General features: G+C 42.7%; 1 protein-coding gene across 1 annotated transcript; it reads left to right on the forward strand.

The window, feature by feature from the left end:
- The first annotated feature begins 3240 nt into the window (after window positions 1-3240).
- LOC124706675 (E3 ubiquitin-protein ligase KEG-like) lies at window positions 3241-16428 on the forward strand. The gene is made up of 15 exons (XM_047238348.1): window positions 3241-3983; window positions 7585-7932; window positions 8009-8239; window positions 8761-8877; window positions 8963-9296; window positions 9373-9530; window positions 9723-9880; window positions 10022-10143; window positions 10245-10379; window positions 11452-11576; window positions 11940-12044; window positions 12255-12488; window positions 13495-13828; window positions 14221-14409; window positions 14537-16428. Exons 1-15 carry the CDS (start codon window positions 3241-3243, stop codon window positions 16091-16093), a joined length of 4890 nt encoding a protein of 1629 aa, XP_047094304.1. The 3' UTR covers window positions 16094-16428.
- The last annotated feature ends 1154 nt before the right edge of the window (window positions 16429-17582 follow it).

Here is a 17582-nt window from a genome sequence, read left to right on the forward strand (position 1 = left end):
TTGTTCTTCCTCTTTTGTTGTTGTCGCCGTAGTAGCTTTTGCGACAGCTTATTATTGGTTCACTAGGAACCCTCTTTTGTAACGCTCATGTAAATATCCAAATGGGGACCTATGTGGGGTTCGATCATAATGATCTTCATCCACACGGGTCTTGCATATTGATGAGTGCATTTTTGAAGCATATTTACTTAATGATTTTGCACCAGTAACGATAGGATTTTGGTATTTTATCGCGCATACACGCACCTTTCGTGTTAGTTTCAACAGGATCCCCGAGTGGAAGGACATAATGGACACAAGCAACGGAGATACAAATATGCTGATTTAGGGCTACTTAAAGCAATAAATTAAGATATTTACCTTAGCACGTGAGAAAACTTCGCTAAGAAAATAGTCAAAATGAAGAAATCAAAGAGTTTGGCGACCACTAGTACGACCAGAGCCCGCCCGTACGATGCGGTCGTACGACCCTCCACCGTCTTCGTCTATTCAAATAGTTTCAGCCCGTGCAAACATAGGAGAGATCTGGCATTTGTAGAAACTAGAAAGCGCATAAACCTCACCTCTGGAAGATATCTGGAGGGGAAACTAGCATAAGGGCACCGATCCTCGCTGCTACTAGAATCCAAGGAGGCTTGGGAATCGCCTCTATCATCACCAGCTGAATCAACACCATCATGCACTCCCATCATGTTGTATTTCTTATACTTTGGTGTAGATTTGAATAATAATTCATTCCCCTTTGTATGTTCGATCCATTTCATTATCATGACGATGTCTCCTACCTCTATGTGTGAGTAGATTCCTTTGTTCTTGGGTATATGGTGAAACCCTAGCTAGGGATTTGAGATGATATAAATATGTTTTATTCATTACTATATCAATGTGTATTAACTTTCTCTCTTGATGTTGTATGATGTCGACCATCCAACATTTGCCTGCAAGGACAAGAGATGGGATTACCCTTGGACACATGGTAGAGAGGAGGCATCAAACGACACCCTCACGGTAATGCTCTGTCACATGGTCAAGGGGGAATAATAGAAGACTCATAGAGCATTCATCCATAACCATGGGATCATAGCGGAACCCTTAATAGCAATGTATTGAAGTGGCTTGTCCTTTACATTGTCGTGGTTATGAGAGGACGGTTGAACATATGGCTGGTATGCAACCGCCCTATGTGGAGCTTCTCCCATACACATGTATAAAGAATGGCTAGAATATCCTAATATTTGATACTCCAAACACTAGAGGTGAATCCAAAACTCCCCGAGAACACTTTAGCCCACTACAATTTCAACATCCTTTACAAAACATTGTTTTCCTTTTTTCCTTAATCATTTTCATCACTTTTGCTTTTACTGTTCACAACACTTAGTCAACCTTATATACTCTTGCTTGGAATTAAGTCCATCTCTGAGCATTTTATGGTAAGTTGCAACGAGGAATAAATATCTAACCAAGCCGGTAGGCTCTATATGGGACCAATTCTTTTATTTCGAAACTAGCTACACCTATCCGTGCACTTGCAATTATCACATATATCCTCTTTGGAGCTCATCATATGTGCTCCTTGACATGAGCCAACATGGGCTTCATGAGGCTGCTGCGACGAGGTCTTCTTGGGTGGTTGTTCTTTAGTGAAATCGGAGTCGCTACCTCGTGGAGTGATGACGATGGCACAAATGAACAATCTTTTGATGATATCCCTCATTCTCGAGGTGTGTGCAGTTTGTGTTGGTGGCTAGATTGGTTATGTGTATTCTCGAGGGGATCGTGTTCCATGGGGATTAGCAAGGGTGTCGGTATCATTTATAGGTCAAGTTTACTCTTTAAAAAAATGAGGCAATATTGCTTATTTTGGTCGAAAAAATAACTTATCACGTGGCAGTGTGGTGATGATTTGGAAGTGTCATGTACAAAATGTAGCATGCATCTTATATATGCTAGTACTCGGGTATATGTGATGTATGTTTGTAAGGAGTATATTGTATATGTGATTTATGCAAAAAAATACAAAAATACTATTGGAGTTGCATGGCTTATATCTCGAAAAATTGGCCCCAACATAATGTGCCCATTCAGGCCACGCTTTCTAGATGTCTAAAATCATCTCCTTTCTCAACAAAAAACAAAATAATGTCTGATTAATCCTTTAAAAATAATTGTTATATTTTTATTACCCCTTATTTTTATATGTTTACTTGTTCATAAGCTTCTTATCTTGTTGATTTTGCGAGCTAGCCGTATCTTGCCATAATGGTTGTTCTCATCTATTTGCATTTCTAGAGACACTATAACAAGCTCTACGCTAATGAAGCCGATTCGTTGCGTGACACATCTTGGAATTTTTTTCTGAAAAGAGGCTATACCTAGGCAGCGTTGGAAAGTGTAGCTAAGAGTGATGTTAAACTTTTAAAATAATTAATCAAGAAAGATAAAAAACAACGACAATCAGCAGATTAAGGATGTTAGACGATTTTTCTCTAGCTTTATTGTAGCTTTCGTTAGTAGGGACGCCACTAAGGTGTTCGATGTGCAAAGAGACCTAGTGTTGACGTGCATTGATGTATATGGCTGATTGTCTGCATTATCCTAGAATTTCTTAACGACGTAGTGAAGGGTGACTACAACCCTAACGATCAATTAATAAGCTTTTGAATTGAGAAAAAAAAACACCCGCCATCTACCACTATGCTTGGAGGGGAACTTGGAGAAAATAAAACATAAAATCACCTGAAATACAACTATCGCGTTAAAAAGAACCGAATAATCATGAAAACAAGTTTTACCAAAGTTTCATTTCTAGTACTGAGTATAACAAAAAAAAAGTTAATTTGTCAACTTTATAGTGGCAACAAACAAGAAGGAGCACTCCGTATACGTTTTTTGGAAAATAAGATACTCCGTAAAAAACTCTACATTTCATCATCAACCTTAGAACACGTTCATTTATTTAAAAAAAAGAAAACAATTTCATTCTTCGGCGGTGTGACGTTGGTCAAAAACACTCGAACACCACCGCCGAACGAACACACGCGCCGCACCCCATTTCTAGAGGAGAGAGAGCACGAAAAGCAAGCAGGAGGAGCGCATCATCACCAACCCCCAACTCCCCTCTACTCCACCTCTCTCTCCCCAAAAAATCCTATTCTCTGCCCGCAAACCCCCATCCCCGCCCAGATCTGCCCCGCCCGCGGGCACCGCCACCGGCGCGGCCCAAAACCCTCCGCCGCGATGCGCCGCCCGTGCTGCTCGCTCTGCACCACCTGCTACGACGAGGACGAGCACGCCCCGCTGCTGCTCCACTGCGGCCACGGCTTCTGCCGCGCCTGCCTCGCGCGCGTGCTCGCCACCTCCCCCGGCGCCGCCGCCATCGCCTGCCCGCGCTGCCGCCACCACACCGCCGTCGGCAACTCCGTCTCCGCGCTCCGCAAGAACTACCCCATCCTCTCCCTCCTCTCCGACGCCCCCTCCTCCCCCTCCTTCCGCCACTCCGACTCCGCCTCCTCCTCCTCTGATGACGACGACGACGACTTCTTCGCACGCCCCAAGCGCCGCCCCGCCGCCGCCACCGCCCCCGCACCGCCGCCCGGCTGCACATCCGTCGACCTCGCCTCACACCCGGACCTCAAGCTCGCCCGCCGCATCGGGAGCGGGCCTCCCGGGCCCGCAGGCCAGGAGGTGTTCGCCGCCACGCTCTCCCGCGGTGGTGCCCGCGGCGCGGGAGGTGCCAAGAGATGCAAGCACCAGGTGGCCGTGAAGAGGGTGCCCCTGTCTGCCGCGGACGACCTCGAGGGCGTCAAGGAGGACGTAGAGCGGCTGAGGCGAGCCTCCACTTGGTGCCGGAACGTCTGTACCTTCCATGGCGCAATGAGGGTCGGCGCCCATCTCTGCTTCGTCATGGACCGATACCCTGGCTCTGTGCAGGAGGAGATGCGCCAGAACGGTGGACGACTCACGCTCGAGCAGATCCTCAGGTATCACATTGTTGCATCTAATCATCATCCATACCAACTACACTAGTATTCATTACTTATTCTTGATCGCTCAAAACTATGAAGAATCACCTCCAAACATAGATCGTTTTGCAATGCCAATTTATCTGCTAACAACATATTTTTACATGTGCATCGTTTATTCATGCTGGCTCACCAAGTAGTCTTGCTAGAGTGATTATTACTATTAAAGATGAAATGTAGTTGCATGGTAGTTTGAGCAGCAACAGGGGAAGCGCTTAGGTGATCAGTGGCGCCATTCAATTTGTAATTGCCAAGTTTTTGGTATGGATACGTGTCCGGCTACGTCTGGTTAAGTGCTGCCACCTTCTTGGCCCCCTTTCGACTCTGTTTCTTGTCGTGTTGTAGGCGTAGGAAGCTCGGAGCTCATACGAAGTTAACGTTTGCATGAGTTTTTGAATGATCATTAAAGATGCCATATAGGTGTACGCTAGTTTGAGCTGCGAGCCTGCGACGTGGAGAGCGCCTACTTGATTGGTGGTGCTATTCAATTCGTTATCCGTGAGTTTTTGGTACGGGTACGTGTCCAACTATGTCTGGTTAAGTGCTGCCAGCTTCTTTGTCCCCTTTGGACTGTATTTGTTGTCGTGTTGTAAGCGTAGGACGCTCAGGGCTCTCATGAAGGTACATTTGATTTTAGTTAGTACCCGTAAGATTTAGTTGTAAGATTGAGGCGCTCTCTGCTTCCTGTAAAATCTTCTTGTTATAATCATAGATCAAGTTGCAGCATCACGGGACGGTTTATCTGCTAACTGCATGCGTCATTTGCATGAGTTTTTGAGTGATCATTAAAGATGACATGTAGGTGTATGCTAGTTTGAGCTGCGACGTGGAAAGCGGCTACTTGATTAGTGGTGCTATCCAATTCGTTATCCGTGAGTTTTTGGTACGGGTACGTGTCCAACTATGTCTGGTTAAGTGCTGCCAGCTTCTTTATCCCCTTTGGACTGTATTTGTTGTCGTGTTGTAAGCGTAGGACGCTCAGGGCTCTCATGAAGGTACGTTTGATTTTAGTTAGTACCCGTAAGATTTAGTTGTAAGATTGAGGCGCTCTCTGCTTCCTGTAAAATCTTCTTGTTATAATCATAGATCAAGTTGCAGCATCACGGGACGGTTTATCTGCTAACTGCATGCGTCATTTGCATGAGTTTTTGAGTGATCATTAAAGATGACATGTAGGTGTATGCTAGTTTGAGCTGCGACGTGGAAAGCGGCTACTTGATTAGTGGTGCTATCCAATTCGTTATCCGTGAGTTTTTGGTACGGGTACGTGTCCAACTATGTCTGGTTAAGTGCTGCCAGCTTCTTTGTCCCCTTTGGACTGTATTTGTTGTCGCGTTGTAAGCGTAGGACGCTCAGGGGCTCTACAGAAGGTACATTTGATTTTAGTTAGTACCCGTAAGATTTAGTTGTAAGATTGAGGCGCTCTCTGCTTCCTGTAAAATCTTGTTGTTATGCGTCATTTGCATGAGTTTTTGAGTGATCATTAAAGATGGCATATACGTCTATGGTAGTTTGAGCTGTGACGTGGAAAGTGGTTACTTGATTAGTGGTGCTATCCAATTCGTTATCCGCTTGTTTTCGGTACAGGTAGTCGGGTACTTGCCTAGTATGTCTGGTTAAGTGCTGCCAGCTTATTTGTCCCCTTTGAACTGTATTTGTTGTCGTGTTGTAAGCGTAGGACGCTCAGGGCTCTACAGAAGGTAAATTTGATTTTGAGTTAATACCCGTAAGATTTAGTTTTTTTTTGAGATCTCCCGTGAGATTTAGTTGTAAGATTGAGGTGCTCTCTGCTCCCAGTAAATCCAGCTGGTATAATCATAGATCAAGTTGCCGCATCACCTGTCGGTTTATCTGCTAACTGCACACGTCATTTGCATGAGTTTTTGAGTGATCATTAATGATGACATATAGGTCTACGGTAGTTTGAGCTGCGACGTGGAAAGCGGTCAGTTGATCAGTGGCGCTATTCAGTTCGTTATCTGCAAGTTTTTGGTACGGGTACGGGTACGTGTCTACCTATGTCTGGTTAAGTGCTGCCAGCTTCTTTGTCCCCTTTGGACTGTATTTGTTGTCGTGTTGTAAGCGTATGACTCTCACGGCTCTCATGAAGATAAATTTGATTTTAGTTAATACCCGTAAGATTGAGCTGTAAGATTGAGGTGATCTCTGCTTCCTGTAAAACCCAGTTGGTATAAACATAGATGAAGCTGCAGCATCACGTGTTTCACGTGTTTGTTTATCTGCTAATTGCACGTGCCATTTGCATGAGTTTATGATCGATCATTTAAGATGACATATAGGTCTATGGAAGTTTGAGCTACGATGTGGAAAGCGGTTACTTGATTAGTGGCGCTATTCAATTTGTTATCTGTGAGTTTTTTTGGTACGGATTTGTATCCAGCTTTGTCTGGTTATGTGCTGACAGCTTCTTTGTCCCCTTTGGATTGTATTTGTTGTGTGTTGTAAGTGTAGGAGGCTCAGAGCTCTCATGAAGGTAAAATTAATTGAGGTGCTCTTTGCTTCCACTAAAAATCCAATTGGCGGATATCTCTTACTCAGGATCTCACTGTACTGCATGGCTCTGTCTTCCAATGTGTTTGTTAGTCAATTCTCATCGCTGTTGAGCCGTGAAAGTGTAGTTCTCCGTGTTACCCATGAACCGAGTGATCAGCATGCTCGGGCATGCTAAGAGCATATACTCAGTTGAGAGTGCTGCTCATAAGAGGTGCTGAGTTTTTTTTAATCATATCTGGCACTTGCACATCAGGCGTTCCCCCAGAAAACTTACGTGGCCTTGACAATGGAAGGCATGGATCCAAATTTGGCATGGTAGTCCATGTCCATGGTTGTTCTCTGCTGCAATAATATCTGTAATATCAGCGCTATAGGTTTCCAAGGATCTGTTTTATTTTCTGTGCAATGGACTAACGGAGGATTGGAGGCCATCTATATATTTTGTCTGATATTTGTACATTTTTGGTTCTAGCTTGCATTATTGTTTAACGCATTCCAGTTCATCAGCTGTCCATGCTCAAATATTTGCTCTACAGTTGTCTGTTTAATTATCCCAATATATTCGATTGTACAGCCAAACAGTGTTTATATAGCTTTATTCACTGTGTGTCTCAGAACTCTGTCCTTGGTCAAAGTTATTAGCTACATTTTCAAGTTAACAGTGACAATGTAAAATACTGCCATTTATGAGAACTAGATAAGTGCCAAAGACTCATAAATGTTTCCTTCCTGGAATTACTGTTTTGTTCCTACAAAATATGCCAGAAGTTAAGTTCTCCAACAGTATGCTAATGCCAGCTGCACTGTTAATAGCTGTAGTGCTAAGTGCATGAACCATCCATGCCATAATAGGAAAGGCTACTCAATTTTTCATTTCAGTTCATTTATTTCTTCTGCCACAAGAAAGAGTCATTTCCCTGTTTACCAACCTGTCTAAGGTTTTCATTATCTAAAGTACAATAAAAAATTGAATCTTTTTATTGTGCTCGTTTTGTTAACTAAATCTATTGGAATCTGAAGAGCTCTTCTGGGCCTGGCTTTGCAGGTACGGAGCAGATATTGCTCGTGGAGTAGCAGAACTACATGCAGCGGGTATTGTTTGTATGAGCATAAAACCTTCCAATATTCTTTTAGATGCGAATGGCCAGGCAGTCGTTTCCGACTTTGGTCTTTCGGCTATTCTGAAGAACCTCACTAGTCGGAAAGTACCTGATGACTCTAACATGGCTGGCATGGATGGTACTGTGCTTAGCCCCAATTATACAGCCCCAGAGGCATGGGGAACATTGAAGAAATCTCTGATTTCGTTTGGGGATAGTGCAGATGACATCTATAAGTCAGATGCATGGAGTTTTGGATGTGCACTTGTGGAAATGTGTACTGGTGCTGTTCCGTAAGTAGTCTGATTCTTACTTTCGTGTTTCTTAATGCTTTGAGAATGGTGTCGTTAGATGCTAAATGAAATGCAGATGGGCTGGGCTAAGTGCAGAGGACGTCTATAAGTCTGTCGTAAAAGAAAAGAAGCCACCTCCACAATATTCAAGAGTGGTAGGTGTAGGACTTCCTGGGGAATTGTGGAAGATGATTGGTGATTGTTTCCAGAGCCGTCCCTCCAAAAGACCATCTTTCCAGGATATGCTAAAAACTTTTCTTCGCCATCTACTAGATATACCAAGGAGCCCACCTGCAAGTCCTGAGAAGTAAGTTCTTCATCTATGTTTGTACTACTTTGTAAAGCATGAGAAATGGGAACTACTACACTTGTTCGGTTTTCATGTTGTTTTGGACAGTGGTTTCCAATACAAACATTTTCATCTGCTAGCACAAGAGGTGAACAAGTATAATGATATGCATTACCTTTGATAATGATAATAATCTACGAATAGCATACCCATGAAATAAATACAACTGCTTTTATGTATATTAATGATAATTTTAAAATATTGACTGCATACATTCTAGGGCGCATCTATTGGAACTTACTAAGAGAATGTAGACATATTAGACAAGGATAAAGGAGATCTCCTTATCCTAGTTCTAGGCTAATGTTGGTTCCCATATATGAATGAAAGAAGAAGTTCATGAAATCTTCACAGAAAGTGTAGCAGCAATTGATTAATGTTACCTTCAATAGAATATATTATATTTTTCCAAGTAATTCATTTGTGAGTATGTGAGTTTTCAGATATAAAGGATTCTAACATATTACTTGCTCAAGCAGTGATGTAAGATTACCCAATGGCGTGGAACCACCACACACCTCAATTCTGGACCTTGCTCATGATAATCCGAATGCTTTACATCATCTTGTATGTGAAGGTGATGCTGCAGGTGTTAGGTTAGCTCTTGGCAACTTCTTATGTCTAAATATGCAGCTGTAGCCTATAACTGTCTTAACATTTGAAACCTTTTGCACCTGCCAGGGATCTACTTGCAGAGGCCGCTTCAAAGGGAAATGCTAGTTTAATTCGTTCCCTCTTGGAAACTCAAAATACAGATGGGCACACTGCATTGCATTTAGCATGCCGCAGAGGCTCAGCAGAGCTTGTGGAAGCTATTGTAGCTTATCAAGAGAATGTAGACATATTAGACAAGGATGAAGGTCCTCCCATAGTATTTGCTTTGGCCGCTGGCTCTCCACAATGTGTCCGTGCACTTATAAGGAGATCTTCTAATGTCAATTCTACGCTAAGAGAAGGCCTTGGTCCTTCTCTTGCCCATATCTGTGCTCATCATGGTCAGCCTGAATGCATGGAAGTACGTCATCATGTTCACCTCCTACGTTTTCAGATCGCTTGTTCCTACTTCTACAACTTTTCTGTGTGTTACGCAGGAATTGCTCATGGCCGGAGCTGATCCTAATGCCGTAGATGGAGACAGTGAATCCATTCTGCATATTGCTGTAGCCAAGAGATATACCGATTGTGCTATTGTCATATTGGAAAATGGAGGTTGCAGTTCTATGAGCATACCAAATTCTCAGAATAAAACGTAAGAATATTTGCCTAGTGGAAATATAGCTGGGAAATTAGTTCTTGTTCATGTGTTCTTTTATGCAGCTTCCGGTCACTACACTTCTGTTAATTCATTTGAGCCGCGGGAGCTTGAGATCTTCCTCTTTTGGGTGTTTTATCTGTCCAGTTCCTTTCTATACCATGACACTATTCTTCTCATGGTGAATAGGCCATTACATTTATGTATAGAGACATGGAATGCCACTTTGGTGAAAAGATGGGTCGAAGTTGCATCAGAAGAGGAGATACTTGAAGCAATTGATGTACCTAGCCCTGTCGGAACAGCTTTGTGCATGGCAGCTGCTCTTAAAAAGGAGCATGAGAAAGGTAATTGCGGAATTTTCTTATACCACGGTCAACAGATATGAATGGGCATGTCAGCTCCTTAATGATACAGTGGACAGAAATCTGCCTTTCTCCATGTCATACCATGTCTGTTCTAATTGTATATTTGGCTTGTATTGCTAGAGGGCCGAGAGTTGGTAAGAATATTGCTTGCTGCTGGTGCTGATCCTACAGCACAAGATGCCCCACACTGTCGAACTGCACTGCATACCGCAGCAATGATAAACGATGCAGAATTGGTAAAGGTAAAGGTTATCTTGCGACTACATTTTTTCTATGCTTTTTTACTGTTCTGCTGTCCATATCAAAATATGACTTGCTTTTTCTTTGTTGTTTCTTATGACAGATTATTTTGGAAGCTGGAGTTGATGTAAACATAAGAAATGCTCAAAACACAACACCACTTCATGTTGCACTGAACAGAGGTGCAAACTCATGTGTTGGCTTGCTTTTAGCTGCTGGGGCAAACTGTAATCTACAGGTACCATGGCTGAGTATCTTTCAATCATTTTTTAGAAGATAATTATATAAGTCTAGAAGCTGACCTGTATAGCATGTCTTATGCAAGTGGCAAAGTACATATTAGGAATCATATGGTTGATTTACTTTTGTTCTTGCTCAAATTTATGTGATTTGCATCAAGTTTGCACCTTATAAAATTTCAAATCCTATACAGAAACAAACTGGTCAGCCAAAAATATTTCTTAATCTCTGAATTAAGAGCAGTTTGGAAGGACCTTACAAACATGATGTTTTATAAACGATTTACTGTAGAAAGGACATGCACTGCTATATATTTGAAACCAAGTGTGCAGTGTCCCAATGTTACTTCCCATGCGTTTGCACACTGAAGCATATGAACTCCCACTGAGTTACACATCCTAAATATCAAGCTCCAGGAAGCTTGGTAGATGAGCATGAAGAATAGACGCATCCAATTCCCATATGACCCTCAGAGCATAAAAGAAGGATTACCCAATTCATGGAAAGTAGTTTGTTGCTTACCTAGTAATTGCAAGAGAAACACATCTTTTATAAATAAATTTGTGTGCATCTAGGCACTTCTGTTTGCATGCCAGCTTAATTAAACCACAAGATTCAGTTACACTTGAGATACTTATATTGAGTGCTATTGATTATCGATCTCCTTACGCTCTTTTGTGCTATGGTTTTTGATTTCTTATAGGAATAGGCTGTATCAAAAATTCAAAATTGAATTTTGAGTTCTCCGCTAGAGGAACATTTCTATGATAGTTTCAGGCCTTATTATAGTTAAGAAGCGCATGCTGGCAATCCTGATCTAATTTTGATGAATAATTAATCCACTGAATTTACTATCTCACTGATGGTATAAATTGGTCCTTATGATGTTGGAATATACTTTTTTTTTATCCTGTATCGACATTGTAAGCAAAATTGGAGTTCAGACAAATTTTGTTTGTCGTTGCAGTTCTATATTTTCTTCAAAACCTGATTTTATTACCAGTGCACCACCATATGCCAACACCAGTTGTTCATGTGTGTTTAATGCTGTGCTATATATGGTTAATCAGGATGATGACGGTGATAACTCGTTTCACATAGCTGCTGATGCATCCAAAATGATACGTGAAAACCTGACTTGGGTTGTTCAAATGCTACAACATCCATCACCTGCTGTTGATGTGAGAAACCACAGGCAAGTTACTAGTGAACACGCTTATCCCTCTTTCTCCCCTTTAGTGGTGGGGGAGAGTGTAAGTATTTTACTCATTATTGTTTTGAGGAATCCTTCTATCAGGATACACCAAACTTTGGGAGTATGGGTACAATACACCAAACGACTTGACATAAAATTCATATATTTGGTTGCTCAAGTAATTATCTCCATTTATTTAAGGCCTTTCGGCAAGACTGTTTGAAGCTATCTTCTTTTACTTGCCTTTGTTTCCTGTAATGGAATTGTGTGAAGAAAACGGTACATGGGTTAGTTTATGTTGTGCAAAATTTACTTTGCACATCATATGTTTACAAGTATGAAAATTAATCCTGTCAACTACAGAGGCTGGACATTGCGAGATTTTCTGGAGAGGCTCCCACGAGAATGGATTTCTGAAGAGTTGATGGAAACACTTGAAGATAAAGGAGTTCATCTCTCCCCAACCATGTAAGTAAATTATGATGTAGTGCTTTTATATATCTTTTTGCAGATTGAAATATGTTTTAGCTGTTTCATTGATTCTTATTAGGTCTGATGTTGATTTTTGTTGCTTTTGACTTCAAATACATTGGACAAAATTGCTGTGTTCTTCTAGCTGGTCGTTGTGAATGCTGCCCCATGATTGTATTTAATGTATCGTTTTAATGCTATTGCCAGATATGAGGTTGCGGATTGGGTAAAATTTAGAAGAACGGTTACTTCTCCAGATTTTGGCTGGCAAGGTGCTGGACCCAGAAGCATTGGCTTTGTCCAGTCTATTGTAGACAATGACCACCTTATTGTATCATTTTGTACCGGAGAAGCCCGTGTTTTGACAAGTGAAGTTATAAAAGTTATTCCATTAAATAGGGGCCAGCATGTCCAGCTCAAACCTGATATTTTGGAGCCAAGGTAAATGTAACTTTGTTGCTGCGTGCTTTCATTACTACACCCTTTTTGTGGGTGGTCTCTACCAGTAAAGTGAAGAAAGCAATGCTTATTATGTTGTGGGTGAATATCTATTCTGTTTCAGTGAATCAATGCGTTTCACTAGCTTGTTTGAATGCATGGTGAATATTTTTGTGATTTATCTGGGCAATAAGATACTTAGAACGAAAATGACACCATATGCTGTTTAGTTCAGTTTGAAGCATGGTGAATATTTTTGTGATTTATCTGGACAATAAGATACTTAGAACGAACATGACACCATATGCTGTTTAGTTCAGTTTGAAGCATGGTGAATATTTTTGTGATTTGACAATAAGATACTTAAAACGAACATGACACCATATGCTGTTTAGTTCAGTTTGAACTGACACAGAATTGGAGTGAGTTTCTGCAATGTCTACTTGTGGGCACCTGATAGTAAAATGCCCGCATGATACTAACATCAGATAAATTCTGTGGTACTCCATACGCCCCATCTGCTGTGCTAGGTTACATAGGCTGATCATGCTGTCTATTTGTAGGTCAAGGATCCATTGAACCAAAAATTTGGTAGAGACCTTCGAGTATGCTACATGTTCTGAATACGATTAGCTGTTTAAAGTTTAGTTTTCAAACTGAGGTTCTAGGATCATGTCTAATCCCATGTGGTCAAAATGATGATAGCCTGCAAATGGTATATTGCTCTTGCCCTTTCTTTTCAAAATAGAAGTTTGGCTTCTGCCTATTGCGAAAAGAAAGGCTCGCAATCTGATGGTGAAATATATGATTGTCATTTGAGGTTCTCAGAAAAGTAGATATCTTTTCATTTGCTTGTTAGTGTTATTAATCTTTCAAGATATATTAGTTTCAACTGCATGCATCCAGTCAGTATACAACCTAATGATTTGTGAAGAAAAAGAAAACTCTGTACTTCCGTTCTGTGCATGAAAATGAACTGTCATCTGATAACCTTTTGTTTCTCCTTCAGATTTGCATTGCGTGGCCAGTCACGAGATACCATAGGCACAGTTCTCTGTGTTGATGATGATGGAATCTTGAGAGTTGGTTTTCCAGGAGCTTCTAGGGGATGGAGGGCTGATCCTGCTGAAATCGAAAGGGTTGAGGAATATAAGGTTGGGAACTGGGTTCGGATTCGTCCCTCACTAACTGTTGCTGTACATGGCATGGAATCTATTACTCCTGGAAGCGTTGGTGTTGTGTACTCCATCAGACCAGACAGCAGCCTTCTATTAGGCCTCTGCTATCTGCCCAATCCATGGCTTTGTGAGCCAGAAGAGGTCGAACATGTAGACGCCTTCAAGGTATTTGTCCTGCAATTATACAATTTCTTTTTATCTGGTCCATGACTCCAAACTTAGGTGTCTAATCATGAAATTCAAGGTTTTATCAATGTTATAGGGGCATTTTTCAGTATTTTTTATTTGACTATATGCTGGATATATTACTAACTAACTTTTTATTTTGCGGGGAATATTTTGGATATATTAACTAATCAACGACCTCTCATTGGGAGCCATAACAAAAATGATTTACTATAATTGCTTGGTCAATTTTGTATATATTTCTTAATTAAATAGTTTCGACACCGACACACCGCCGCATTGCAAATAAGCTATCCCTTGCGTTCTGTGATCTTTCCTGTCCTATTTTGGTTTTGCTTTGTGTGATACTATTTTATCGGCTTATTTTCCAGATTGGCCATCAAGTTTGCGTGAAGAGGTCTGTCGCAGAGCCCAGATATGGCTGGGGTGGTGAAACTCATCACAGCGTGGGAAAAATAATCGACATCGAGAGTGATGGTCTGCTTATAATTGATATCCCTAATCGATCTGGACCTTGGCAGGCGGATCCATCAGACATGGAAAAGATTGATGATTTTAAGGTATGGAACCACCTACGTCCCCCTCTTTAGTTACCTATAGCTCTTTTGCTGTTTTATGTTGGAGCTATTCTTTCTCCTGATGTTTGTAGAGCAAATGAGTTAAACCCTCTTCTGTTTCTACTTGCAGGTTGGTGATTGGGTTAGAGTCAAACAAACAGTTCCATCCCCAAAATATGGATGGGAGGATGTGACTCGTAACAGTATCGGGATAGTTCATAGTCTAGAAGAAGATGGCGATATGGGTGTTGCTTTCTGCTTCAGAAGCAAGCTTTTTCTTTGTTCGGTTGCAGACGTAGAGAAGGCGCAGCAATTTGAAGTTGGTGAAAAGGTTCATGTGTTACCTTCCATATCTCAGCCACGCCTTGGATGGTCAGATGAAACTGCAGCAACCATTGGTGCCATATCAAGGATAGACATGGATGGAACTCTAAATGTCAAGGTTTCCGGCAGAAAAAGCTTGTGGAAGGTCGCTCCAGGTGATGCTGAGAGGCTCTCAGCTTTTGAGGTTGGAGACTGGGTGCGTGTGAAGCCAAGTATTGGCAGTAGACCTACTTATGATTGGAACAGTGCTGGGAAAATAAGCATAGCAGTCGTCCATAGCATTCAGGACTCTGGTTACTTGGAGTTGGCAGGCTGTATGAGGAAAGGGAAATGGTTAACTCATAACACAGAAATTGAGAAAGTACAGCCCTTTAAGATTGGTCTTCATGTTCGGTTCCGTGCTGGAATTTCAGAGCCCAGATGGGGATGGAGAGATGCAAAGCCTGATTCTAGAGGCATAATTGCAGGTGTCCATGCCGATGGAGAACTAAGGGTGGCCTTGTTTGGTGTGCCTGGGTTGTGGAGAGGTGATCCTGCAGATCTTGTGATTGAGCAAGTCTTTGAGGTTGGAGAGTGGGTTAGGCTGAAGAGTGATGCGGATGACTGGAACTCACTCAAACCAGGTAGCATTGGGGTGGTGCATGGGATTGGATATAAAGATGATGTTTGGGACGGCACCATTCATGTGGCATTTTGCGGTGAGCAGGAAAGGTGGATAGGGTTTTCTAGGCAACTTGAAGGAGTCAGCAGGTTTGTCGTTGGGCAACGTGTGCGGATCAAATGTTGCATCCGTCAGCCAAGATTTGGTTGGTCTAATCATAATCATTCGAGTATAGGGACCATCTCATCTATTGATGCTGATGGGAAGCTAAGGATTCACACACCAGCTGGTGCCAGGGCTTGGTTAATAGACCCAGCAGAGGTGGAGAAAGTGGAGGAAGAGGAGGAAGTCTGCATCGGAGACTGGGTAAAGGTTAAGGATTCGGTTGCAACCCCCACATACCAATGGGGCGATGTGAACCATAGCAGCATCGGGGTGGTCCACAGGGCTGGGGATGGGGAGCTCTGGGTTTCCTTCTGTTTCTGTGAGAGACTATGGTTATGCAAAATTTGGGAGGTGGAGAAGGTTAGGCCCTTCCGGCAAGGTGACAGAGTACGGATTCGACCTGGTCTTGTAACCCCGAGGTGGGGATGGGGAATGGAGACATACGCGAGTAAAGGCGAGGTTACAGGTGTGGATGCAAATGGGAAGCTGAGGATCAAGTTTCGGTGGAGGGATAGACCTTGGGTCGGGGACCCTGCTGATATCGTTCTTGATGATACCCCATCACCGACGGAAACTTCTAATGGTTTTTGTTCATAGTCTTGGGTATTCTTTTGACCCCATATACCTGATTCTTGCCCCCTTCCATTGTGCAGTATTTCATACTTAGTTAATCAGCAGTGGAGGTTGCAAGTTGCACATAGGTATCACCAGATAGGCACGGCGGGCTGTGTTTTGCGTGTTGATAGGCAGGAGGGAAAGAAGAAAAGAGGCTGTAAACCTTGAGAAATAGACATGACAATCACCACCTAGGTTCTTACATGTATAATTATGCGGCTGACTGTTTTTTTCTCCTCTTTCGGTGTATCATATAGCAGTGTACAGGTTCGGACCTGAACATTAATTTAATTGATAGTGCCCCTGTATCTCTTGTTTGTTGGTAGGTTTTCCCAATTTCTGGCACAATGTGAACTTGTGGAGTGCCAAGCCGTGCCCCATGTCCCGCAAGCGTCATCCTGCACCTGCAGGTCAAATGTTGTTTGTGCGTTCTCCCAATGCTGTCGTATCTGCTGCTGTGCTGTTAATAATTGCAGCAGCTATATTGCAACTGCATTTCTATATATGGCGAACTTAGCAAGAACTGTAAGTTTCAGTTGCCAAAATGACAGATCTGCTATCTCTGTTGTGACGGGTGTACTACCAGTCTAGCGGGGCAGTTTCTCTCTACTGCTAGTGATGATGTACTGGTTGACCCACATTTTTCTAGGCCATCTTGATCGTATCAGCGGCCGCGCGAAGGGCTAGTTCGGTGTCAAAGACCAGTTACAGTTTCGTCAGTCAGCAAAGGGCTCGTTCGGTGTCAAGACCAGTTACAGTTTCGTCAGTCAGCGGACGGCCAGGATGGAGCGTACCTCTTCGATGTAATCCGACGGCTGTAATTTAAATTTCCATTTTTGAAACCTGTGCAAGTTTGAATTCAAACCTGGAAATATCGCGGCTCCCGGGGATTCTATATAACCTGGGAGAGAGGGTGGATGGGCGGCGCGATAATAAGAACCCTAATTATGTTTCTCCAGTTATTCTTATTCATGTTCCTCCTTTACAGTTAGTTCTTTACTGATCTCGATCCAAAACCATGTCGGGATCCTGACAATTGGTATCAGAAGCTTTTTTTTTTCCCCCGAGTGCTATCCCACTGATCTCCACTCGGCAGCTCAGATCCGGCCTAGCTACTCCTCAGATCTGTCAGTGGCGTGGGAAATTTTCGCTCCGCGGAAGAGATCCCCTGGTCCATGACTCACCGAAGAACCAGATCTCAAGAGAGCATGGCGGCGGCTGAAGAAGCAGAGTTGCTGGCCACAGCGCAGCGCCAATCGAAAGAGGAAGCCGACATCCAGGGTCGCGTGCCTCGTGAGGTGCTCAACCTGGCAAGGCGTTTCGACCAACAGCAGCTGTCCATCGACACGCTGCAAGGTAATCTCTCCAAGCTCTCTGATATGGTAGTCAGATCGCGATTGCTGTGAAGGTTCATCCTACTCCACCCAGTTCCACTACCACAGATTCAGAGCAGCCAAAATTCACCACACCA

This window comes from Lolium rigidum, chromosome 4, assembly GCF_022539505.1.
Source record: "Lolium rigidum isolate FL_2022 chromosome 4, APGP_CSIRO_Lrig_0.1, whole genome shotgun sequence".
Taxonomy (NCBI): Eukaryota; Viridiplantae; Streptophyta; class Magnoliopsida; order Poales; family Poaceae; genus Lolium; species Lolium rigidum.

Bases quoted from the DNA above. Each gene is read 5' to 3' on its own strand.
- LOC124706675 (XM_047238348.1), top strand. From the start codon at position 3,241: ATGCGCCGCCCGTGCTGCTCGCTCTGCACCACCTGCTACGACGAGGAC. The intron at 9,881-10,021 runs GTAATTGCGGAA...TTGTATTGCTAG, and splicing joins TAAAAAGGAGCATGAGAAAG to AGGGCCGAGAGTTGGTAAGA. The intron at 13,829-14,220 runs GTATTTGTCCTG...CTTATTTTCCAG, and splicing joins AACATGTAGACGCCTTCAAG to ATTGGCCATCAAGTTTGCGT.